The 26,580-nt window shown below is 31.7% G+C and overlaps 1 protein-coding gene across 6 annotated transcripts in view; it reads right to left on the bottom strand.

Moving 5' to 3' along the window:
- Window positions 1–26,580, bottom strand: part of da (transcription factor daughterless) — a 178,611-nt gene that overhangs the window by 32,308 nt on the left and 119,723 nt on the right. For 4 of the 6 annotated variants that reach the window (XM_035353356.2, XM_085807873.1, XM_085807871.1 and 1 more), the window contains 7 exons: window positions 22,351–22,587; window positions 22,160–22,238; window positions 21,998–22,080; window positions 18,955–19,014; window positions 8,807–9,004; window positions 8,628–8,718; window positions 2,918–3,164 (listed from right to left, as the gene is read on the bottom strand). In XM_035353356.2, coding sequence (XP_035209247.1) covers window positions 2,918–3,164; window positions 8,628–8,718; window positions 8,807–9,004; window positions 18,955–19,014; window positions 21,998–22,080; window positions 22,160–22,238; window positions 22,351–22,587 — 995 coding nt within the window. The remainder of the gene's footprint in view (window positions 1–2,917; window positions 3,165–8,627; window positions 8,719–8,806; window positions 9,005–18,954; window positions 19,015–21,997; window positions 22,081–22,159; window positions 22,239–22,350; window positions 22,588–26,580) is intronic. The other 2 variants (XM_085807869.1, XM_085807870.1) reach the window with 2 other exon arrangements.

The raw sequence follows: 26,580 nt of genomic DNA, 5'->3' as shown, positions 1-26,580 counted from the left end.
TCAATCACAATCTTGATTCCCTTACTCTGCATACCAACATTGCTTCATTAATAATCAAAGTTTCAAAAGATAACTAACAGAATGAAAACTGACAGATAACACTATTTGTGGAAGTGACACCTAAGTATGCAAACTGCTATTAATTATCCAGCAACGAATATTTTTCTGCGTGGAAGTATCACTGCCTTTCTATTTGCAAGACACTGTCGTGTGCAAAAGTGCCATTAAATTACTGTCAAAGAAGCATGTAAATTAAAGTGAAACACCCCCTTAAGCTATCAAAGCTCAGCAGCACTGTATTAGCTGTGGCAGAAGGAACAAGTCTCCCATTTTTTCCCTCTGTGGTGCTGCTTGTTATTTACCAGGCTTAAAATGCTTATTAATACAGAAATGTGGTTGATGCAATTAACTTTTAATTTGCATCACAAAACAAACTTTAAACGAGAACATAAAATAAACTTTAAACATGTAGATAAAATTCCATCCTGTTACTCACTTTCTGAGCTATTTCAATATTCACTCTCTTATATTTGTATCCTATCTAATTGAGTGCAGAGGGATGCATGAACTCTAGACAGCGGGGTGATAGCATTGAATTTCAAACACTATAATTTTTTTCTAAAATTTTTTCATTATTTCCAAAGTTACTTCAATAAATCCTGAAATTTAATTTCCTTTTGAATAAATAGCAATGTTTTACATTTTAAGTAGCTTATATTTTTTTTTAAAAAATTATTTTATTTTATTTTATTATTTAATTATTTATTTAAATTGGGGGGCATTTTAGTTTGATTTTATGAAATTTTAAGTCATTCAAATAGATCATTCATTATATTATAAAAAAAGTGGAATCCTTTGTCAAACAAGATCTGAACAGTGAAAAATAAATATTTTAGACAATTTTTATGCTAATCAGATGAAGATACATCATCTGTACTGCTGGTTCTTCAACAAATTCAGACATGAGGAAAATGACAGCCATGTGCATATATGCATGAAGAAGAACCAGGAAACATTTAACACAAAACTCAGCAAAATGAATTATGATATTTAATTAAAATTTCAAATTATACAAATACCAATGTAATAGAAATTTCTTTTAAGATATTATAAAACAGCAAACGAAAATGAGACAAAGTAGCAGGTCAAATCAAATTTACAAATCACTAAAAATACCTTAAATTGTTATATCATTAACAAAAATTAATTTCTAAACATAACCCAGGATTATCATTACAGTTAACATTAATAAAACGTCTTTTAAAAAAATCAAGCAATACACTGACTGTTGTTACATTTTGTTGTTTTTATCTTGGGGTAAGAAACTATACTATTCTAACGAAGCTGATATAATTGAATCCTTTAAGAAATACAGAGTTTTTTTTACCAATAAAGACATAAAAAACAAGATTACAAATCAGAATTTTCATCATGCAGAGAAAAAATGTTTCAAAATAATAAATTCTTATAAGTAATTGCTGAAATTTTAACAAAACATAATAATAAATCCAAAATACCAAATAAGACTTCAACACACCCAGGAAAATGTTACCCATACATAAAAATGTGCTTTTAAAATAAAATAATATCAAATATTTCATACCTGAAACACCAATCCCTATAACAAAGGAATAATTTTTGAGAAAATAACATACAAATTAAATGATAATTTTTTTACATATAATTTTACAAAGTTCCATGAATATATTACAGTGGTTTTCAAATAGTATTTTCTTTAACATAAGTTACAGGGACAGCCAAACATTTTCATATGCACATCTGGAGTTAAAGTTTTCAAAATCTGAATTATGAAAATAGGTTCACTCTCTTCATATGGACTAAAATTATACTGTGCTATATTTCTAAGATTAAAAAAAGGACTGATGATGAAGTTAGTTTTTTTTTTGGAGGGGGGAGAGGGAACTTCCTTCTACAGAATTATTTTTAGGACAGCTCTACTTAAGCACTGATTTCACAAATATATTCCTATTTCACCCCATTTTATGTATGTTATTAACTGCAAGATAAAAATTTTTTTAAACACAAAATGCATACAGGATCGTGCATTAAATTTCATCATGTAGTACTTTCATATTCATTATTCTTTCATGATATGATGCAGCTTACTTGTTATTCAACGTTATACATTAATTTTTGATTTTCAACTTAAATTACAGAAAATGCATGATGTACATCTAACTAAAGCTTTTAAATAATCCCATAAAATGGAATAGGGTGATTTAAAATTATCTCTTACAAATTTTTAAGATTTACAAAACTTGGTATATGCAGTTAAATTTTAACCTTCACTACTGAAAACAAACTATCTTAACCAACTAATAATTTTGACAACAAAACTTAACAAGGTTTTAAAAGTACTTAATAATATAATTGGGAAAATGTCAAGACTTAGCTTGCTTTTCTATATTAAGAAATTTATGAGAATGAAACTGGAGCATATGCCCGCACAAAATATCAGCCACAAAATTAAAATTATGACCTCAGTTTACAGAGTTCAATCTTAATCTTTTTACATAAAGTCTGAATTTCATAAGAAATTGGCTTGGAAAATGTTCTGATATTATTTACTTAAAGGGAGAGAAATATATTTTTATTCAAATAATTTCATATAGCTTCAAATGGATTTATTGTATACATAAAGATGAAAGCATTATTTATGTTTTCAACAATGTTTCCCCATGGCATTTATTTTTAATATAAATTCTAACAAAAAATTTGAAAACCACCAAAACTGCACATATTTATCTACACAGATGGCCTTAATATGCTACACAATATAGATATATATAAGTCTATAAAAATTTTCTGAAGTATTATTTTACATACATATATATTCACATACATACATGCAGACACACAAACACACATATATAACTATATATTTTTAAATACTTACAACCGGGTTCGTGAACGTTTAGTTCCTTTAGAAGGTGGCCCTATATTTGTAGCTGTGTTTGTGGATGATGTGGAGGTTGGAGATGAAACAGGTGGTGTACCAGACACACTATTACCAGTAGGTGTACTGACTGTTGGTGTTGAATTAGCATTTGGAGTAGCTGATTTCCCCCTACTTAGATCATTTTTTTCTACTTCTTTTACTTTATCTTTTAAAGTGGGTATAGAATCTGGAGGTAAGCCAGTAACTGCAATGAAAATTTTAAGGCATTAAAATTCAATATTTCTTAAATAAAATAATTAATAAAACAAAAAATTATGAAAATGTGAACCTAGGAATCTTTTGTCAATTCTGGTGAAATTATCTAACAATATTTGATTCAACAACATATGCAGAAATGTAACTGAAATTACATGAAGCATATTTTACAGAATTTACCATTATGCTTTATACAGCACATTTTATTTCACTTATCACAACATTACTACATATAAAATATACCGGGTGCAACATAATTGATGGTCATGGCATTAAGGTGTGACAAACGAAGACATAAAACTTCAAAACACAGCTTGGTTATGAAATAACCTTCCCTGCATGCACACATCTGCAGCTAAAAGTAATGAACAGAATGGAACCAAATTTCATATACAGACTGAGGAAGGAATAGGGAAATTAATTCTGGAAAGGAAGTAGAGAAAGCCACTGATAAGAGAGGTTTCAGCAGTGCTGTCCATTATGCATTTAAGAATTTGTGCAATCTAGGCAGATTATGCAAACTCCCATTCCTTTTAACCCTCTAAAGGGCCATATACCGGATGTTTCTCAATTTTTTAATTTCCTAGAAAATGATTATTTTTCTACACCAAAAGCTGTAATCGTAAATTTCTAGCATTTCCTTTTGATTCTAAATGGCAACATTACTCTATAAATGCTCAATATTTTGCAGTTATGAAATTACTATACCTCGTTCAAAAGTATCATGTTTGAAGATTCGTAAATTCTATTGGATGGGACGAAAAAATTCAAAATCTGCAAATATATATAACACATACATGCTGAATCATATATATTTACTGCATTTCAGTCAGAAGTGAAAATTAACAGAAGATTATTTATAAGATTTTAAAACCGGTATATAGTATTAGTACATAGTATTATACCAATGCCCCTATTGAGGCTACCACGCCAATAGATGGCAGCACCAGTCTTCTTTTCTATTCTGTGAGATGACAGAATTTCTTTATATTATAATAGTTTATGATGTAATACTTTTTTATGATTAATTTACAAAGGTTTAGGATTTAATATTATGTTCATGGGAGGGATGGGGAGTTTACTGACCCTGTGCTGACTGAATACAAGTATATTACTTTTGTTTTATTCTTTGTTGACTTCACGAGTTTCTCATTTGTCTCTGTTTAACAAAAATTTTAATTTCAACACTTCACACTTTCCCAAGAGAAGGATTCATCAGTTTCAAAATTGTCGTCTGGTGTCAAAACCGTACACAATTGTAGGAGTTAAATGTGGCATGTTAGCCCCAAAAGACACCTGTTGCTTCATGTTTTCCAAAATCCTATAATGCAGCGAAAATGAAAAGAGGTGATTGACAACTAATTTGTCATTCCGGGGTCACGCCTTCTTCAATTTGGGATAAGATCACACAAAGGGAAGCTTACTTAAAAATATGGGAAACAGAAATTCACTTTAGGCCCATCTCTTAGTGGAATGGAAAAACTGCTGATTTGAAAGCATGCTTTTATTCTTTAAGATATAGTATTTGTTAATATCAGATGACAGACTAGGGAACACGAGAGAACTTTTTCCCCTAGGTTAGGATACAAATAGGTGGTTTTCGAAATAAATTTTCACAGTTGGCGAAAGGACAGAACATATTTCCAAGGCCAGTTTTAGATACGCAAACCAAAATTTATCCAGAAGTTGAAAAGGGGCCACTAGGAGGACAAAGGGGCTGAAAATTGAAATAAGAGCTTTGAGGTATATCAAATAATAAAATCGCTTAACAACATTTCTTCCTGAACAAAATGATATACTACATCATATATTTCAAAAATAAATAAATAAATAAAGGGGCCCTTATGGTCCTCGATAATCGAAAGTTTGGGGGGGAGATTCCTGGTATCACAACATGAAGCATGCTCTTTTTTATACATTATTTAAAGCATGAAATATAAAACTTCAAAAATGCAACATATTTTTTCAGCTGAGTCACAGTGTTTCATTTTTTATTTTTCGGCTGAGTTACATCTCCTTGTAACATTATACTAGTTCAGTTACAGCATGATACGGTTTACACAGGCAGTGTTATATTTGTTAAGCTTTTCCATAAAATAATAATATTGAATTTAAATCAATTTCAAAAGCTTTTACCCATATTTTACATAGGTATGTTCAGCTGCGTTGCATCAAAGTACATAAAAACATAAATTTTATTTAAAATTTTAAATTTCTAGCTAAATTTTAAAAGTTTTGGTCTTCAGATTTACATAACTATATTCAAGCACCCATCTCTATAAACACACATCAAAAGTCAGCAAAATTAATTTTAAAAACAAAAATTAACAATTGGCAGCTGCCTGGAGAAAGTCTTAGAGGGGAATGGTATGAAATATATATACCAGCTCTCAAAACTCAGGATTTCACTCTAGATTTTTTTTAAGTCTTAATTTTGTGCTCTTAGGGTCCATAAGCTACAATTCACGCAAAATTTGACTACAATTTAAATTATTTTATATAACACCTCTCAAAGGGTTAAAAAAGACAGCAAAATTTAGTCAGCAGTTCTTTGATTGTTGATTTGTGTTCAATGTGCATCTTACCTTACTTGAGTGTACTTTACTAGCAGTTCTAAGGGATAATACCAGGAGAATAGGGTGCATAAAGAATCAAACTTCAGTTCATGAAGTTTTGCCGTTACAATGAGAGCCTTGTAGATGGGAGTACTGTTCTGGTGAAACAGGACCTTCTTGGCCAGACCTAGTCTTTTTAGATTTTGGAATGCAATTTATCCAAAAGATTAGCACAATATTCAGCATTGACAGTCCTGCCTTCTAGATAATCCAATAGTAAAATTCCCTTAGCATCCCAAAAAAATTTTGCCATTACCTTTTCAGCACTTTTTTCTTTTTGGTGCTGATTTGTCCTTCACTGTCTACTGTTTTGATTGCTGCTTGGTCTCTGGAGTATAGTGATGGATCCATGTCTCATCCACAGTAATGAAATGGAGCAAAAAAATCAGTTAGGTTTGAGCTGGATATTGCCAAACATTGTTCTGATATTGTCATGCGCTGCAGTTTTTTATCCAAGGCTAGCAATCGTGGCACTCAACTTGCTGACAACTTTCTCATACCCAAAATATCAGTTAAAATATGATGTGCTTGTTCTTTGGATACACCAACAGATTCAGCAACCTCTGTCAGTTTCAGTTCGCAATCATTCATAATGTTTTTATGAACTTTTCTAACAATTTCATCTGTAGTGGTCTTCCAGAATACTCTCCACCCAAAGTGCTTGTACAAACAAGTTTTAAAATCTGCAACCCATGTTTTAACAGTCGTAAACGAAGGAACAGATTCTCCCAGTGTAGTGTATAGCTCAGTTTAAATATTCATTTGAGATAAGCCTTTAATAAAATAATAATATATCACAGGTCACACTTCAGTTTTCTCCATACTTGGTTAAAAACAAAAGAAAATTTTAAAACAACACAGGATAAAAACAACCAAACACAAATCCTTTGAAATATGCAAGAATTATTAAACAAAGACAGCACTCTGAAGTGCCTTTGTCAAAGTAACTCCACCAGCACCATCTGTAAGTGAGGCCAGAAACTTTTCATCCCACCATTGTAAAAGAAACTTGGGATGGACGGAACTGAGCTACTGATGTTTTTGAATACTGTCAAGATTTGAAAGCTCTGAAACTGAACTTCAAGAAACAATTTCAAGGTATTTTAGAAATGCATGCATTCAACTGCCTTTTGGATCTATTTCCTGCAAAATTTCAGTAGCATTTTGAACCTCAGAATTTGCTGAGCAAATAAAGAGCTGAAATTTAAATTTAGGTCTTGGTACCAACAATTTCTGGCACAGAAGCAATTACTTAAACTTCATCCTAGTTTACCAATGCCCAAACATTTCTCATACCATTTCCTTTCCCTTATTTAAATGGAACACTGGTTCAGTTTAATAACAACTCTAATAGCTTAAAAATGAAGGGAAAAAGAAATTGATTGCAGGTAACTAATTGTGGAGATTTTAAAATGTTGTTAACATAAATGCCACTTTCATGGCAGCCACCATGAACAATGTCAAATGCCAGCACACTGGCAAGATAAAAAACATTTTATTTCAGGCAATGGCAACACATTTCTTTTCAGTCACAGAGTTTGTTGATTGAATTTGAAAGAAATGAATATCTCCCGCTCTGCTGCGAGGTGACACACTTCTTTTAAATCACTTAGTTTTCTAATTAAATTTGAAAAATATATATTTTACACTTTACCGAGTGGTCACTATTCACTTTTAGTTTATTATACAATTTCATTATTATATATTTAAATCAACCTCTCCATAGCTGCTTTATTCTCTAAGTAATAATAGATTCATAGATGTGTGTTCCCAGAGGACATTAAGCAATCAGTTTTTTTCTGAAATTGGACAGTAAACCAAAGAAGTTAGAGAAACACTAGTTTAAACCAATTTTCTCTTGTCTGCTCAAACTCAACTGAAAGAAATAATAGTTTTGTTCTCATATGGAAGGACACTAGTGAACACCTGGGAATGTGATATTGCAGTCTAATTCACCAAAGGCAAGTGAGAAATGAAGAAATGCAGTTATCCTATGCAGTCCTCCTATTATAAACCATTTCAAAGATGGTTTTAATTTTTCCAGCATTAATATTACACTACTATATTTCAAGAACTAATAGCATCACCATTTTAATGCTCTGGGGCATCATGGAAGTAAACTGACTTTCAGCTGCAATTTACTGCCAACAAATTTATAGCTATTGAATTGATATGCCAGCTACGAAACATGAAAAACCTAACAGCATATATATTCTGTAACTCTGTAACTGAGCATATATAAAGTTCCATATGGTCATTTTTACCCATTCTATTTAAATAAATGTATTTGAAATGGGCATGCAAGTATGCAATTATCATTAAAGACTGTATTGAGCATGTTTTTACATGCTGTATTTCATTAAGAAATAGTTTATTGTTACTCGGCATGTTTTGGAATCAAGCTTTCTTTTGGGAGGAGCAACAGCGGGAGTTCCACTACAAAACATACTCACCAAATAGTACATATGGATTTGACTCCTAATGCTGACAAGAATACAGTATGATTGCTTACTAAGTAAAATTTTTAGTAAAATCAAACACAAGCTATAGTGCTTTTAAAAATTAATTTTCAACTACCCTATCAAACATGAAAATTAGTTTGAAATAGGCATAAAGACCATAACTTTTAAAGAAAGAATCATCTTATGAAATATTTTTTGTTCCTAATCATGCAAAAACTAAGCTCTAACAATAGGAGACTGTTTTCTTCAACCAGAGAAAATCAGCAACACTGAACTTGTTAAAAGTTCACTTATACATAAGTCTACCAATGAAACTTTCATTAGAGACATAAAGCAAAAATTGTGAAATAGTCTATTTGACAAGCAAAAACTCACCAAAAGGTTGAGAAACAGTTATGGGTCCTGTTGTGCCTGACTGAGACCCTCTACTTCTCAGAACATTATCTGGAAGGTTAGTTGGACCAGCCTAGAAAGAATTTTTTTGTTAGAACAGCAACATTAAGAAAACACGATGAAAGTAATTTTTTTTAATAATTTGTTTAAAATGTTCTTACCACATGAGGATCCAGAGAAATAATTGCTACTCCAGGATAGGACTGTGCAGCAATAAGTCCATTGGAATGTGCAGTAACCGGGGAAATATCATTTAAACTGGTTGTAGGAGGCACTGGCTGAATCCCTGGTCCTTCTGCATGATTCCTCAAGATATTAATTGCATCATCTAAACGCTCCTCCATCACTCCTCGAGACTGCTAAGTCGCATGGAAGAATTTATAATTCATATAGAACTTGATATTAGGGTAAAATATTCAGCATATAACAGAAAGCTATGCATGGAAATTATATATATGTACATAGATATAATTAAAAACATAAAGTAAGATATGTAGAACTAATATTTCACAAAGACCAAAAATTGAAATTCATAATTAATAAATTTCAAATAATTGCAACAAAGAATTTAAAAATGTTTTTGAAATTCATTAATTATGAATTATCAATTTTTGGTCTTTGTGAAATATTAGTTTAAATTTCTTACTTTATGTCTTTAATGATAATTTTTCTGAAGCTTAATGCGCGAATATACTAAGCATGTTTATATTTTGTTTTCAAAAGAATTGCTTTGTAATTATATATATACACTGGTGTGCAAAAATTAAGGACGAGACGGTTTTTTCAATATAACTTTGTACAAAAGCTTTCCAAATCAACACGTTTAATACCGTAAGATCCCCAATACGTAAGGACATGAGTAATGTAAGCAACACTAAATAAAAGAGAAATCAGAGGGAGAAAAAGAAGGTTTATTGAAAAAATAGCATGGAGCGCATCATCCCTGTGATGGGTGTCTAGCAAGAAACATCCGGTCTTTAACCTTCTAAAACCGGGCCGAAATTCTCATAATATAGCCTTCAGACTGGCGCGATCCAAAACAGTTTTGCCCCCTCTTTGACATTTCCTAATGAGAAAAGTCGTTAGTCCCCCTCCATGGATGAAGTAAAATTTACATGTTTGTCAGACGTTTATGTCCCATAGTACAGGAGTTGCTAGATTTGCAATTTTTTCGATAATTATTTCGCTTTCATTTAAATGAAGTTCTAAATAAATAGTGCATAAATAAATATGCAGTACTGGATGCATATCCAGTGCACAATTTATTTAGAACAAAATGTACACAATGTTTACATTTCACTCACTATTTCTAATCAATCTCGTAAATAATTTGTGAATTTTTTAACTTTGTTTTCACTCTTCATTTATATTCGTGTATTTTCATATTCGAAATTAGAAAGCGAGAACAAAATTTAACAAAATATAGTAAATACGGACTAGATTTGTAAGTCTGCAGGCTGGAATGCGATTTTTAGTAACATATTTTCATTAATAAAATAATGGTAATGACTAATTTAATGAAATAATAACAATAATATTTATTACCAATAGATGATTAGAATGAGATTCAATACAATTAGATTTTGAGATGAACTTACAGCAATAATAAAGCTTTACATAACAATAACAGAGATTCAAATCTGCTTTTTTCGATAATTTTGTTATTATAATATAAAAATCCGAGATACATTGGTTGCGTTTAATCATTTAACTTTAACAAATATTACATTGGACTATCAGGCAAAGAAGGTATATCTTTAACGAGAATTTTTCTTTGTAAAATTGGCTTTTGTTTATGTTAGCAGAGAAAAAAATCCGCGACCTATACATGGAATCATCAAAAGAATTTTGAGAACGGTTTTAAATGTTCATGAAGAATTAATTATACGTCAATTTCTTTTCATAGGTAGAAATTTCGTCTAAAACCATCGTTATATCCAAAGGCTGAAGTCTATTTCATTTTCAACGAATATTCTATTTGCACATAATATATTTTCTAATTTATTTTAGAAAGAGTAATCTTTCCCGTTTTCAAAAGAATAAGGACATACTGGGTGTTGACACAATGTAGTAAATCTGTTTTTCATATTTCTTCCAGTAATGAAAACGATTACCCTGGAATATTTTCAAAGCAAAATTAAGAAAACCGTTTATGCCAAATTTTGCATAAGTATCTTCTCGTGTATTTTTTAAATTTAAAGTGTGGAATTTTCTCTTTGAAAATATCAAAAATCATGAACGAAGCAAAATTAATTCATGAGAAATAACTTTGAAATGCAATAATTCCATCGTAATATGAAATAGTGGAGAAAAGTGCAATACAGTTTATCATATGCGTAATTTATGTACTGTCGATTGAGAAATATAGGTTAGTAAATTAAACCGGTTATTTCAATACTTTTCCTTTATCAATATTTTTACAGGCTCTTCAGTAGAGCAGTAAAGATGGCTGAACACTTGTAGCTCGCTTGGGTTTGAATCCCGGCTAAAGAGTTGGATTCACGGTTTTTGTGTAACGTAAATGCAAGCCAGCTTCTCTTAGAAAGTCCTCCGCGAAGGTATAACTCCCCTTATACAGGTAATTGATGTGTGCTTTGATGTAATTCAGTAAGCGAACAAAATTAATCCAATCAAACCTGATGAACGGGTTGATTACATGTGGAGTTTTCCAACAGGAACGTAAATGCGAGCAATTTTCTCTTAAAAAGGTTTACACGAAAGCATCCATCCCCTTAAGCAGATAGCGTTCGCGTGCTTTTCCGTAATCAAATTCTAATTTTCATACATTTAATAGTAAGTTGACATACATCTTATTACAGACAAAATAACAACCTTTTTTTAAGATATTTTTTTATTAACTTGTCTGAATTGCCTTTATCTCTTGAGGAGTATAAGAATTTCAGCAAATAAAACTGGCCAAAATTTTATACAATGTAACTGATGTTTTGATTCAATTTAGAAGTAACGTGAGCTTTACTGATATTTAAATACTTATTGGCAGATCTCATCCTAAAAGAGGGTCTAAAGATAAATTGATTTTATTTAATTTACAATCAATGAAAATCATTGAAAGCAATCACTGAATGAATGAAAATCACAAACACTATTATGCATACAATTGTCTCTTATTTATCTCCTGATAAATCAGACAATATTGCCTACATAATAGAAGCACTTTGAAAGAGTTAACAGTTCTTAAGGGTTTTATGCACTCCATAAAAAATGTCAAAATAAAATATTATTCATAAGTATGAAAAGGAAGTAAATGATAAAAGCGGTTTTACCTATTTTCTAGAAGAGCATTAAATCTAAAATATTAATCTATTCTTATTTGTTATGATTAAAAAACACTAAATATGGTAAGCTTAAAGAGCGTGCAAAATCGCTGACGTAATAATCACAGCAACAGTACTAAAAAAATTACCATTAAAATTATGAGACAGATTGAGAAAGAGATGGCCTCTATTTGGTTTTCAAGTATATTGGCGCGAGACGAAACCTGCGGTTTTTGCCTAAATGTAGCCAAACTGATAAGAAGAGGAAAATAATGCGTAGCCAGCGGCTACTCTGAGCAGCGACAATGGACCACCCAGAGATCTACAGATAGGCGATTCTCTAAAATGGGGAGGGCATGGATGGTACGACAGTTGTACCAATGCCGGCGTCTGAGAAAGTCATTCTCCTGGTACAACTGCTGTACCAGCCGGCTTCAGAAAGTTAATAGGGGATATGATCTCCCCTGACTGCTAGGCAGGTTCCACAGCGTCTGCCCATGCTGAGAATGAGGGTGTCAATGAGTTGTTGAGGCATTGCTGCCCATTCGTCTTGCAGCGCCAATCGACGCTCCGGAATCGTTACTGGTGGTAAGGTACGAGCTGTCAAGCGTCTGCCTAGAAAATCCCATACATGCTCGATGGGATTGAGATCCGGAGATCGTGCAGGCCAATCCATACGTTCAATATCCTCACTCTCTAAGAGCTGTTCGGCAGGTACTGTGCAATGACATGGTGTATTGTCGTCCATGAAAAGGAACTGCGGACCCATAGCGCCTCTAAAAAGATGCACATATGGAAGAAGAATCTCGTTACAATAACGGGTCCCGTTGACTGAACCTGCGTCGAAGATGTGAAGGTCTGTACAATTACCAAGCATGATGCCTCCCCAAACGAGAACACTGCCACCTCCATACCTGTCTCTTTCAATGATGTTCGAGGGATGATTGCGGCTTCCCCGCTCTCTCCAGATGAGTATGCGATAAGAATCGCTACTCAGACTGAATCTGCTCTCATCTGTAAAGATTACTCGTCCCCATTCATTGTCTCTCCAATTCCGGTGTTCCCGGCACCACAGAGAACGCCTTCTCCAATGGGCAGGCGTTAGAGGTACACACCGTACAGGGCGTCGTGCAAACAGACCACCAACGTGCAGTCTTCTGGCCAAGGTAAAACGTGATATCGGTCATCCAGTCGCCTGTGTCGTGTGTCTAGCGATTTCTCCCGCTGTCTGCCGCCTGTTTCTTCCGGCCTGTAAGGCAATATACCGGTCATCTGCGGGTGTGGTTCCTCGTGGACGACCACTACTAAACCCCCAGATAGCTGTTTCTGTAGTTTGAAATTGTCTCCAAAGTCGTGAAACGATGCTGTGAGCAATTCCGAACTCTGCAGCCACACTTGTCACACTGCGGCCTTCCTCCAACTTCCCAATGATTCGACCTCGGGTAAAAGCATCCAGATGTCGTCTAACAGATTGATTATTCGCCATTTCTCGCTTAGGCAGCAACTCGGTGTCATTTTAACTGCTATACGGCGTGCAATCTCTTTGCCAGAAATACTGATCTTACAACGACAACATGCTTTATACTACTCAGACACTCCCCCATTACGTCTACCTGCATATCTGCGCATGTGCTACCGTACATCACCTTACTTAATCTCCTGATTGGTCTTTCTGTCCGCTCTGCCTCTTCATTCAGCTGATATGCTAATTTTTCGACTTCGTCCTTAATTTTTGCACACCAGTGTATATATATGCATATGTTTCAAACTAAATACTCCCCAATCACTCCTCAAGACTGCCAAGTCACATGGAAGAATTTATAATTCACACAGAACTTGACATTAAGGTAAAAAAAAAAAAAAAAAAAAGAACATATAACAGAAATCTATGCATGGAAAAATTCTTCATACATATCTAATGTGTTTCAAACTATAGGGCTGAAAAAAACAATTACTATAAAGATAATTGTACATACAACAAGAAATCATAAGATGCATTCAAGTTAAAGCAAAACACACAAGGGCATTCTGTTTAAACTCCATCCAAATTTAAAGTACCTAAAAGATTGAATCAGAGGATCTTGCATCTCTCTTCCCCTACCATTAATTTTCAGATAGGACTTTCAGACTGATAGAAATTTAAAGTTTATATTTTTCAAAGACATTATAGTCACAAATGTTCATGCCTCATCTGGGACTCAACATTGTTAAAGTTAGATTCAAACACTATATCATTTAAGAAGGGTATGGTACATAGAAGAAGAATCATGAATGAAGACAATAACAGATCAATTAATTATTTCTACAAATATGTGAATTCAAACTCTGATCAGAACACATCAATTTGATACTAAAATAAAGCAAAATAATAAAAAGATGCACATGGATTACAAAGAAGCAAATCCAGTAAAAAGTTTGAACACAACTGTAAACACTGTTATGTCATTGTAGTTATGGTATTATTGTAGATTTAAGATGTACAGATATATCATTCATGTGAAAACATCCTTTACATCCACATACATTCTGTCATTTAACACTAACTCTGGAATCATACTTTATATGCACAATCTGTGAGATACTTAAGTAATAACAGTAAGAGAAAACAGATTTTAGAATTTTTATAAGAACGGTTGGAGAGAAAAACATCTTTAAATATCAAAACAAAGTTACCATTCACATTATACACTATCTTCTACTCTCTTAATTTTATTTATTTATAACATCCTGAGCTTAATATGTGGCATACTTCACAGTATATCACTAAACGTTATTCTTTCATTATGACAAGAGCATTAACATACACAGCAATGAAAAGTGTTGACCTTTTAGCCTATACATGCAGGGATATGCCAGAATGATAAACCAACAACTCTTTGAGTTCCTTTCCTCTCTTTTTGCAACAGCTGACAATAAGTGGCATGATCACAAATTCTACCCAACATACTATCAAACAAGACTTAATCCAATTTCTGAAGTCCCACTTTGTGTGTGTATGTGTGTGTGTGGGGGGGGGGGGGCAATGATCAGGCTCTTATACCATTTAAGACCCTTCCACATGCAGCTGATTGGAATTAGGCGCCTAAAATTTAATTCCCTGATAAAAGTGCATGTGAAAAAAGCACACAAAAATAACACCGCTGAGATAATTGCCCCAAATGCATGAAAAATTATTAATTATTATTATTATTATTAAAAGCCCACACGAATAATAGGAGACATGGTTTTTACCAATATAAAATGTCTTTATGGGTTTAATATAATAAATGGAGTAACTGAGCCTAATTTTTGATGTCTTAAAATTATGTGTGTTTATATATTTTATCACCATTTTATTTACATATTTTATTAAGTCAAAAACAAGCTTTTCGGTTTTCTGATTACGTGGTTAACTATTATGCTTTGGTAAACAATCTGAAAGTTTTATTTATTTAATATGTTCTATTTTCATTTATTTATTTATTTTGTGTATTTGAGTGAGACTGAAAAATATCATTAAGTTCCTCAAAAGCTATTTAATGTTACATGGCTATGATTACTTAAATTATGTTTCAATATTACAAAAAATGGGATATATATAGTATTTAACCAAAGAACAAAATTATTTGTAAATTATACAAGAATATTTTTAACCACTTGCGCTATGATTAAACTTCACGGTTGCGGTGCCGTACGCTACAATATAACAAGCGGTAAAGTGTCTTATTTACGCCGCTTCGTGTCTGCGAGTGCAATCCAGAGCTGTAACTCGAGAAATAAACAATCTCATTGTTAGGCGATGTGTGCACCACATTATTTTCATTTTTGCGCACAGTTTGAGACAAAAGCATCTCAACGTTCTTGGCACATCTTTTTTGCGCAAGTGGTTAAGTCTCATAATTCTTGAAATACAATGTAAAGCAACATCTTCAAGGACTTAGTTAAGCTAACTAAAAAAACAGTTTCACCTTTACAGTTATCATTTTAAAATCAAATTAGATGCCTATACCAAAAAATGAATAAAAGAAATCAATCTTCATGCACAAAAATTATTTTGTTTTAAAGAAAGATTGTCTTTTTTAATGTCTCATATTTTCCTTTCATTCCCGTGCAGCACTGAGCTGTATGTTTATGTGAAAGTATAAATTTGGAATGCTTGTAAAAGTTAGGAAACAAAACCTTATCAATGCTACTAAAGCTTCTCTTTTAAGTTTTATTTAAGTTTAAAATATTTTATAAATAATTTTTTCTATTGCTCAGATTTACAATGTCTTGCAAAGGGCTAGAAACAGCTGATGCATTAGCTTCAATAATTACTTTCAGATCCACAATCAGTGGTCTCTGAGGATGAAAGTGATAGAAACAAAAATGCTCCTTTACCCCCTTCCCTCCTGCTTATGAAAATACAGAAGATGAAAGTGATGATCAGTCAGAAAATGATGATATAAATTTACCATGTCACCAATATAAATGCCTTCATTATACGCATCCAGAAAGTGATCCCAGTCTAAAAATATGCAAGTCATTTAGAATTGATATAATCAGCATTATGATATGAATGGGAAACGAAGGATCCATACCAAAGCAAAAAGGACCAATCATCTCTCTGCCCATTAACATAAAAAACCATAAACTTTATATGCCATATGAAGACAGACTAAACAGTGCAGAACAGTAAAATGGAAATCCCAGTAATATACATTTTGTAGAATGAGAGAGAAACTTTAAAGAACAAGATACATGTGCGAAACGTGCAATGTTGGTCTATGCAAGTACCAAAAACACAAAACATGCTTTGAACAGTTTCACGAGAAATAATTTTGTTCTTTGACATTTAAAAAAAAAAATAATGAGTTTCTTTTATCCTTATTTAACAGAGTTGAGTTTTTTAAATCTATTTATCTGAACATCCTTATTATGTAGGTTCTTATGTTTTCACAGCTATAGAAAAATTACATAAATTTTTATTTTTAAATTTTTTTAATGATTTACTTTGTAAAACAACATAAAAAATGACTGATCATTTGCTCTGTAAAACAATGTAAAAAATTTACACACAATGCAATTTTTAAATAGAATTTTTTTTTTAAATTCACAAATTTTATCATTTATTGGAAATGTGCACAAAAAAAAAAAAAAAAAAAAAAAAAAAAAAAAAAAAAAAAAGATAAGTTTTCCCCCCTACTAGCTCATATGTGCTTGTTTCAAAGTGCGACCACCACCCACAAATCAATGGGGGAAAGTAGATTACTTTAAATTCATATATTATATATCTATAGGATCAAAATATTTGTTATCTAGGGTTTTTTAGTTAAAACATTATAAAATATGTGTTCTTCAGTATTATTATGTAACATATATTCCCTTCAAAATAGTCTACTTCATTATGACACTGTCATGAATAGATGTTTATTTTATAAATTATGATCTCATACTATAATGCATTCCCTTAAGATTTTATATGACTGTTTATATTGTCTATTTCTTTCATCAAAGACTGAACAGTTTCTTCGAAGTCTAGGTGACATATACATTTTTATGAACTAGTCATATTTAAAAAAAAATCTGATGTGAACACCACAACTTCCCCGTATGGCCTATTAGATTATACAGATATTTTGCTGCGCTTCATTTAAACTTATTTCCTTGAATTATTCTAAATTAACTAATCCCTCAAGACAAAATGTAGTAAAAAATTGCAAATTTTGAAATTAAATATCGTGGTAAATTTTTGTCACATGGGAGTCAAATTTCTTCTAATTTTATTTTTTCATAAAAATATAAAACTTTCTCAAATATCTCAAACATAACTGTATGAACTGGAGACCGGCATTCAGTTAGATTTCATTATTTGTTCAAGATTATTTTTAAAAAATCTGACATTGCCAAAACATGAATATTTTTTTCATCATTTAAAATACTTGTTACTGGATGTATGACTATGGCAAAACAATTGTGAAAATAAAGGCCAGGTAAGAACTTTTAAGCTGGGTAAGGGTTTGAATATATACTATAAATATAAGTTTGGTACTGCCAACTGAAATAAAAAAGGAAGGTAGACAGCTGATGTTACAGCAGTCCCATACATAAAATTTCAATGCTATGGCTAATATTTAAAAAAAAAAAAAAAAAAAAATTTTTTTTTTTTTTCCCAACATTTCTTATTTGAAAAATAATGCTATGACAAAAATGAGTTAAAGAACTGGACCTAAATGTATTCAGCACTGCAATTAATAACATTAAGTCCATTATCAAAGCAAATATTCGATAGATTACATTTCATGCTTAGAACATGCTAGGAGACAATACTTCTGAGAATTTAGACCATGAACAACAAATAACTATATTTACATAGTCATCTAACGTAAATACACAGAAGAGAATGTTATGACAAACAAAGGAAAAACAAAAATGTTGGGACAAGCAGAGAAGAACCATTGAGTGAGACAACAACTGCATTCTATACTCACTTTGAGCTAACTAAACGCTTTAATGAACACATGAATACAGATACAGTAAAATATAACACATGATGACCATTTCTAAAAATTATCCGTGTTTATGAGATCATAAACACATTAATGATAATTATACTATTCTTAAAGTCAACCCCTCTCTACTCTAATAAGGACTATGACATATTTCAGATAATCACCTAAAGGTTTAACATGAATATTAAACTTAATACATTTTATTATACTAAATAAATCAAGAAGTCTGCAAGAAGTTACATTTAAAACACTTAAAAATGAAACTATTTATTTAATGACAACAGTTAATCATTCTGAATAATTAATTTTAACCTTTTATAGTGTAGCGTAATTTATGACAAAAGCTTGATCCAGCATTTATGATACAGTATTTGACATGACATCCTATTCCAGCTAATTTTTTTTAATAAAATATTTTTGTTAGAATTTAGTTTTAGAACTCTGTTCTTAAAATTTAGTATATTATTAAACTAAAATTATTTCTAAGACATGACAATGCTTATAGAGAAATATGCTAACCCTCAAAGTTTTCAGTTTGAAACCATAAAAACAAAATCACTGTACCTCAGCATGATCTCTGAGAATATGAATGGCTTCATCGAGTCTGTCTTCCAGTCTACTTTGCTACAATTTTAAAATAATACAGGACAAATGCAAAATATCAATGAGAAGAAAAAGCATGCAAATCAAAAACAAAATATACATACATTCAAAAAATATTCAAAAACCCATAAAATTATAATTTATGTTTTAAAGTTGATCAGGCATTCATAAAACATTCAAAAAAAAGTAAAGGGCAACAATAACGACCCAAGAAAAGAAATTCCATGCAATAAATAATTTTTTAACAAAAGAAAATGCAAGAATAATCTATTAAATGCCACTTCAAATATTTCAAGAATAATAACATAGTGCTTTTCTAAGATAATTTAAATTTTTATTCTTTCTGCACAATTTTATTAATTTCTGCACCCTTTGAAAATGTCATTTTAAAAGAAAAAAATGAGGAGAAATACATAAGACTAATATTTTTAGTTACTCCATTTAGACATAAGAGCAGAATAGGGTGCAAAAGAACTTATAAAACACTTTAGTCTCACTATAACATGCCAATGTATGCCACCCATACATACATAAACATATGCAATCATATTAAAATATTTAACATACCATCAAATATTAATGGCAATGATTGAATTAAGAGTTCATGGCCTTGTTGTTATTTTCTTAGTACAATATATTTATAAATATTCTATGTGCAATTGTCAGAAGTGCAAAGAAAGCAAGATTAGTTTATATGAATAATTTAAAAATTACTCCTCTTAAGCTAGTTTAAAAAACACCACACAAATACTGCAACAGTGTTCTAACACACATGCTTGTAAATATTACCCCCTAAACTGGAAATATGTCTTCGCATATTTCTTACACATTTTCGCATATATAATTTGACAAGATACTGACTTCATGAAAGCTTGAGAAATAGCCCATTATGATAACCAGCACACAGCCTCTGGACCCCATTTTGGCAAAGCTTAGTAATAGATCATTGTATCTGCCATGGGAAAATTTGCCTAGTGGATGAAATCCAACTGTTAGTACCAAAGGCTATTAAAAATTACCTGGCACTACTATGCAATTACAGTCCCCATCATACAACAGAAAATCTCAATGCCTCCCTTAAAACTCTACACTTGCCCATGGGCTGGAAACATCTTGCATTATACAATTTTGGATGTCTTAACTCATCATATCAAATTAACACTTTGCTGTGAAGTTTCTTGCTCACATAGAAGGACACATGCAAAATGCATCTTTTGTTGAAATTGAGTCACCACAGGCTTTCTCTTATTTTTGTACAAGAGCCTATATAATAAAATATGCTACCCGATTATTGTAGACATAAGCTTCATGTTTCCGAGTTTCCATAAAAGTATCAGGTTCATATCTCATGACATATAAACACAATGTGACGTTCCTTGGAGTTAGAATCCAAATACAACTGAATGAATTTTCTTACAATGTTTGAGCAATGTTCTGAATATAAATTCGTTCAAATTCTGAAACAACCTTACTTACCTGCTACCTCAGTCTCATCTTTCTTCCCCCTTTCTTATCTTGTGAGAAATAATGTAAAAATATGGCACCCTAAATAAACAGCAAGCATCATCACTGTTTAGAGATTGTTATGATTTTACATTGAATGTGCATGATGATTAACTGAACGCCTTTCAGTTAAAATGTTACAAGACTTCTTACTCAAACTGTGCAAAAAAAGGGGGGGACAATTCTATATCTCCTGTTCTACTGGGACGACTAACAAAATTCAACTTGCGTTTTTCATATCTCGAAAGCGCGACTTAGGATATGTATTAGATTTATATATAGCATCATTCTAATATAGGTATTTTGACACAAAATCGGACTTCTTCTGAAATAACACTGAATTTCTGTGTATACACTGAATGTCTACCAGATGTCATGAGATATCATCCGAGGCTGCTAGTGATAAAGAATCTGCTATTCCTCCATCACAATGTTTGTCTATACATTTCTGTTTCTATTTTGGAACTCTTCCAACAATTTTGATAGAAGTTGTGTGATTAACTATCATTCATTTCTGACATTTGGACCAAGAGATAGTCACCTAATCCCAATTCTCAAAGCAATATTCTGCTAGCTACAAATATCCAACAAAACAAAGGTGATATGGCTACTTAGCATGCACAATGCCAAATTACTTAAACTGGGCATGAAAAAGCCACTCTCATGTCCAAGTAAATATGTGAAAAAATAACATATGTGTCAAACAATTATGTGCAGCATCATGTCCAAATATAATTTGGTTCTGAAGATAACCCTTGTAAACTAATTTTCAGGATTTCATATATATTTACAAGAAACTAAGAAATAGGTGTAAGCAAAATTTAACTATTAAGATTAATGATTTGTACTGACAAAAAAATTAAGTAACAGCTATGTAAAATATCTACTGTAAGTTTATTTAAAGTCAAGAAGATTAATTGATCATTAAAGTATGTTTGGATTGAAAACTGCTACAATATAGAACACTTTAGGAAAAACATATATAAAAGATCACATGTATTGGGGGTTCCTTCCTAGCATTAAATCAAAATTTTGTACACAAATATTAGGCACTACTTTGCTTTCATGAAAGTGTCATTAATTAAAATACCTTTCTTACACATGAATTTTTTTTTCAGAAACTTATTTTATGCACTATGTAAATGTCATCAGACAAATTATCAAATCCATCTTTGATGGTGAAGTTTATTCATTAAGCATAAAGCAGCAATTTGAAAACACACATTGCCCCCTTTAGTAAGCATCTACTATCAGAAGTCGCAGAAAAATTTCACTTACAAACAGCTGTACAATCCATAGAGAAACATGGATCAAATCTTACAGCATCAATTTCATGAATTTGAATCAAAGCTCAGAATTATTAAAAAAAAAGAACACTGCCCATTGAATGGGAGGAATGCTTTTAATTCACTGCACAAGAAAAATGGCATTTTTTAAATCAAATTTTATTGCAATGTGAAATTAATTACTGAGAGCTTTAAAAATAAATAAGATGTATTACCAGTGGAAGTAACGTCCCCTCAGAGTAACCAGAATTTGGTGTAGGTGCTGTATGAGTGCCACTACGAGACCAATGTGTAACCCCTAAAATTTTTAAATAATTAATGTCACTGAAAATTAAACAATATGACTACCAAAATGGAAGGTATTAATTTCTACTCACCAGAGAGAGGGGAAGGTGAACTAACAGGTGTAGCAGGAGTAGAAGAAAAACTATTTCCAGGCGGCTCAGCTGAATATATCTGTTGATTGGAAGGGAGGGAAATGTACATAATACAACACATTTATGTACATTATAGCTCTCAAAAATTATACATCATACACATCATAATTAAGTCATTAAATAATACTTACCGAGGCAAGAGCCTTTCCTAATGTATCCCCAGTCTGTGTCGGTTGAGCACCTCGATTTACAAGTGGGTCGGAGGAACTCAACGGACTTGGGGGGCTTGTAGTTTGGCCATAAAGAGGAGAGGCAGATGAATGGGCCATAGGTGTTCTATGGCTGGACGGGTCCCTGAAACTAGACATGGGTGGAAGACTATTGGCCATCAAAGATGGGTCGTGGCTAGTTGAAACTGTATTATAACCCTAAAAACATACATATGAAACATATATTCACAAAATGCCAATAAATCTGAAACAAACATATTCATGCAGAATCGGTGAAGATCTACTTTACAAGCCTTTATAATATCACTAAAATATTTGCATCTTTCCATATTACAAAATTTTAAGTATTTTTGAAATATATCTGCCTTTTGAAAATACTTGCTGCGAGAACAATTAAGATTCAGCTGCTTTATTTCTCACAAATTTACTGAAGATTACAAACAATATTTTTTTAAGTGTTACAGTTTTATTAAAACAAAAAAATCAGAATAGTGAAAAGGGCAGATTAAAAACTATGGAATCAAATTTCTGATAAAAACACTAAGAGGCATAGTTATAGCTAAACAATGCAATATAATTTGAATTGACTTTGTGCTCCCATGTTTTTTAAAGAGTTGATCAACTATTTGTATGCAAGAAATGCTATAACTACTACTCAGCACTTCTGCCATTATACACTTAATCATCAAAGTACTTTTTCATGTAAGAATAACTATTGTGCATATATTCCAATTTATGTAATGGTGGAACATTTCCAAAGTAATTTAAATTCTCAGATAAATCTTCATTTTTCAGGAGGTTTTTATAGTTAAGAACACAGAATTTTCAAATCATACTGCTCATTACATGATAATATTGTGTAAATAATCAATGCATTAGTCAAGGAGATAAAGAAAACACACTCTTCTTTACCCCCACTGCATTTGAAATGTCAAACACAATAAATCTTGTAATGTATTCCTCCTGCAAAGTACCGTATTTGACGGCATATAAGACGCACTGGCACATAAGATGCACCCTTATTTAAAAGGCCACACACATGAAGATATAGAAAAAGTTATGTGTGTCTAGACCTTTATCCAGGCTAAAAATAGCATTCAGTATTGAAAGTTAACCTAAGTCCTTCACATATAAGACGCAGGTTACTTTTTTTTAGACCAAATTTAGGAAAAAATGTGCATCTTATATGCCGTCAAATATGGTATGTTTTTCGTAGACTTTGTGGTTACCTGCTAAAAGAACAACCTGATGATTTCTTTACCATGAAGCTCTAAGTAAAACATTTGATACAATCTCTGTAAAATTGTGAAAAGGTAAAAGATAACCACATAATAGATATGTTAACATCAGCAATATCTTCCCCAAAATTTTGTTTTCCTCTTAGCAAATATTCACACTTGAAGGCCTGTTTTAAAATCTTCTAAGGAATTGTCAATAATGGACTACGAAAGTTACATTCAAATAGGAGTACTGTCAACACTTCTGTCTTGTTACCAAATAAAGATGAATAACATATGATCCTTCACAAAAAATGTTCTAGGAAAAAAGGCAAAATTACTTTGTGTGCTTGTTATCAGTATTGCACAAAGCTTTGTACAGGGAAGCACTCATGAGAAAACTCATGTTTCACTCAAAGATATAGGTGAAAAACCTGATTCCAATATGATAGGAATTGGAGAACTTTTACATGCATAAAACCTTAAGTTATGGATTGAAATTGGAGTGACATACACAGTAAAAAAAAATGCAAGCTCAAAGTGAAAAAATAAATATTGATGCATAGTGACATTAATGAATGAAATATAAGAGAAAGGTGAATCAATCTGATCTCCTTTAACATGTTTCATCATAATAGAATTTCATGCTATCATTAAGCTAGTTAATTAGTAATGGAGAAAGCAAATTTTACACCTCACCAATAGCCTTCAAAGCATTGAGGTCTTTCAAAAAATTTCATTGTAAAACAACTTTTCAAAAGCTGTCTGCCAATAAATTAATTACCTACCGGGTGTAAATGACAAGACACAGATGCTAGTTTATTTGCTCATTTTAAGAAATTCATTAATTAGGTTTGCTCAAAATGGTTGCAAGTAATGACTAAAAAGCATGTTAAATTTACATGCACCTCTATGAAACCGTATATAAGGTTCAAGACACCATTTCAGTATCTCTGAAAAGACCACGATCATATTTGTCAAAATATATGCAGGAAGAGCATCTTAACCATATTATCATATTTGCACCAGCATAATAGTTATATTCCTTAATATTAACATGTTCCTAGCTAAACTTCTTAAATATATTTAGAATTTGATATTAAAAAATCACAATATGCTAGGGAAAAAAATCACTGTATCACTACTGCTAGTTTCATAATTTCTTGTTGCCGATATTGTGCTGAATTCTCTTTTAAATTTTGCATATTTTTCAAGATAAAACTGTAGATAAAAAGGGAATTAATTATTTTAAATCAAAGACAACTTCTATTATTTAAATATGAAGCAGTCAAAAAATCAAAAATTAATTAGCATTATATATAACCTGGAGGTCAACCTGATGACTCTTTAATTTTTCGTTTCTCCACCAACCAATTTATATATTTTCACAGGCAATCCCATATTACTCAGTTACATAAATTAAGCATTTCATGACAGTTTTATGTTACGAAGCCCATTTTTTGTCATATAAATAAGACTTAGACATGGATTGTATTATTTAATTCTAGAAATACACATAGCAATTACCAGTCTAAGAAGTATGCAAGCATAAACAGGAAGGGAAGGCATTGCTTTTTGAACTAAACCTTGTGTATTAGGCATGCAAGTTCAGGAATTTTAATAACATAATTTAGCAACACAAGTAAAGGCCTTTCTATGGACAACTATCTTGTATTTACAGTACATGTAAGAAAAGAATTACAGATAGCTTCTATTTTTTTTTTTTTTTTACCCATTACATTACACCTTTCAGGAAGCAGGAGATGTATCCAACAATATATCTTATTTATGTTCTCTTGAAGTTCAGTAAAAAAGTAATACTGTTGCTTGCGTATATGGGTTCATAATAGACTGAATGCACACAGAACTGATGGCAGCTTGATAAAATTTATTTTATCAAAAAAACACTTCAGACTTTGGTAATCTGCCACAAAAATATTCCTACAGCTCTTCACAGTATCACAGAGTACAATCATTAGTTACACTTCAAACCATTAAGGACATTAACTGCAACTCAATGCTAAGTGCATCAAAAGAGTGAAGCTAACATTCACTGAACTAAACAACCAGGGCCAGCTCTAGGCAGTAGGGATGGTAAGCAACTGCCTACAGTTGCAAAAACCAACTGAACTTAAATATATATATATTCTGATTGCCTGAATCTTTAAGAAACTTTTTTTCACCCTCTAGTAAAAGAGTCAATATTTAAAACAATGCCTTATTTATGCAATAATGTCCATAAAGTTTATATGGATTGTGGTAGTGATGCAGTTTAAGTAACATTTACAGTGTAGTGGATGTGAAAAATGCTTTTAAGTTAGTACTGTTTGTTGTACCCGTTTTAAGTTAGTATTGTTTGTTATATTAATCTGCTAAGTCCGCTCAACTATTTTTTTTCAATCACATTGGCTTATGTATTTTTAAAGTTTAATTGTAATTTTCTGGGGAATTGTTAAACCAATTTCAATACAGTTTTCTGCTATGTTTATTGCTATTAACTTTGGAATTTTAAAGAGGAAAACTTCTGGATGGTTGCTCTGTGGTATACCTGAAACGTATAATATTTTCTTTAAATTCCTATGTTTCAATATAAGGCATCTAAGTTATTTTTTTTTTTTATCATTCTTTAGAACTTTAGACCCCAAATAATCGATTTAAAAAAAAAAGACTGTTTTGTGGACAATATTAAAAAGAGGTTAGAGGAGCAATCAAGAGCACTGCACAGCTTATTAAGGAGATGCAAGTATTTCCAAAGCAAAAAATTATGTGATGGTGAGATACAGACCCTACTATCAATTCTGATTTGGATTATCAAGATGGCAGCAGCATTAATAATAACATTTACAGTTCCACACAGGAACAGAGCTCAACAGGTTTCAAGGTAATAGATATTACTATGGGAAATGAAGGATGCCTCAACCAAACTTGGTCTGACCCAGGATTATGGCCTGATAGCATAAGTGACTCAGACTGA

The sequence above is a fragment of the Stegodyphus dumicola genome, chromosome X1, assembly GCF_044657685.1.
Source record: "Stegodyphus dumicola isolate Sdum_Otavi_A_Nest chromosome X1, ASM4465768v1".
NCBI lineage: Eukaryota > Metazoa > Arthropoda > Arachnida > Araneae > Eresidae > Stegodyphus > Stegodyphus dumicola.
The sequence above is the reverse complement of the archived record's forward strand: the minus strand, read 5'-3'. Positions and strand labels throughout refer to the sequence as shown.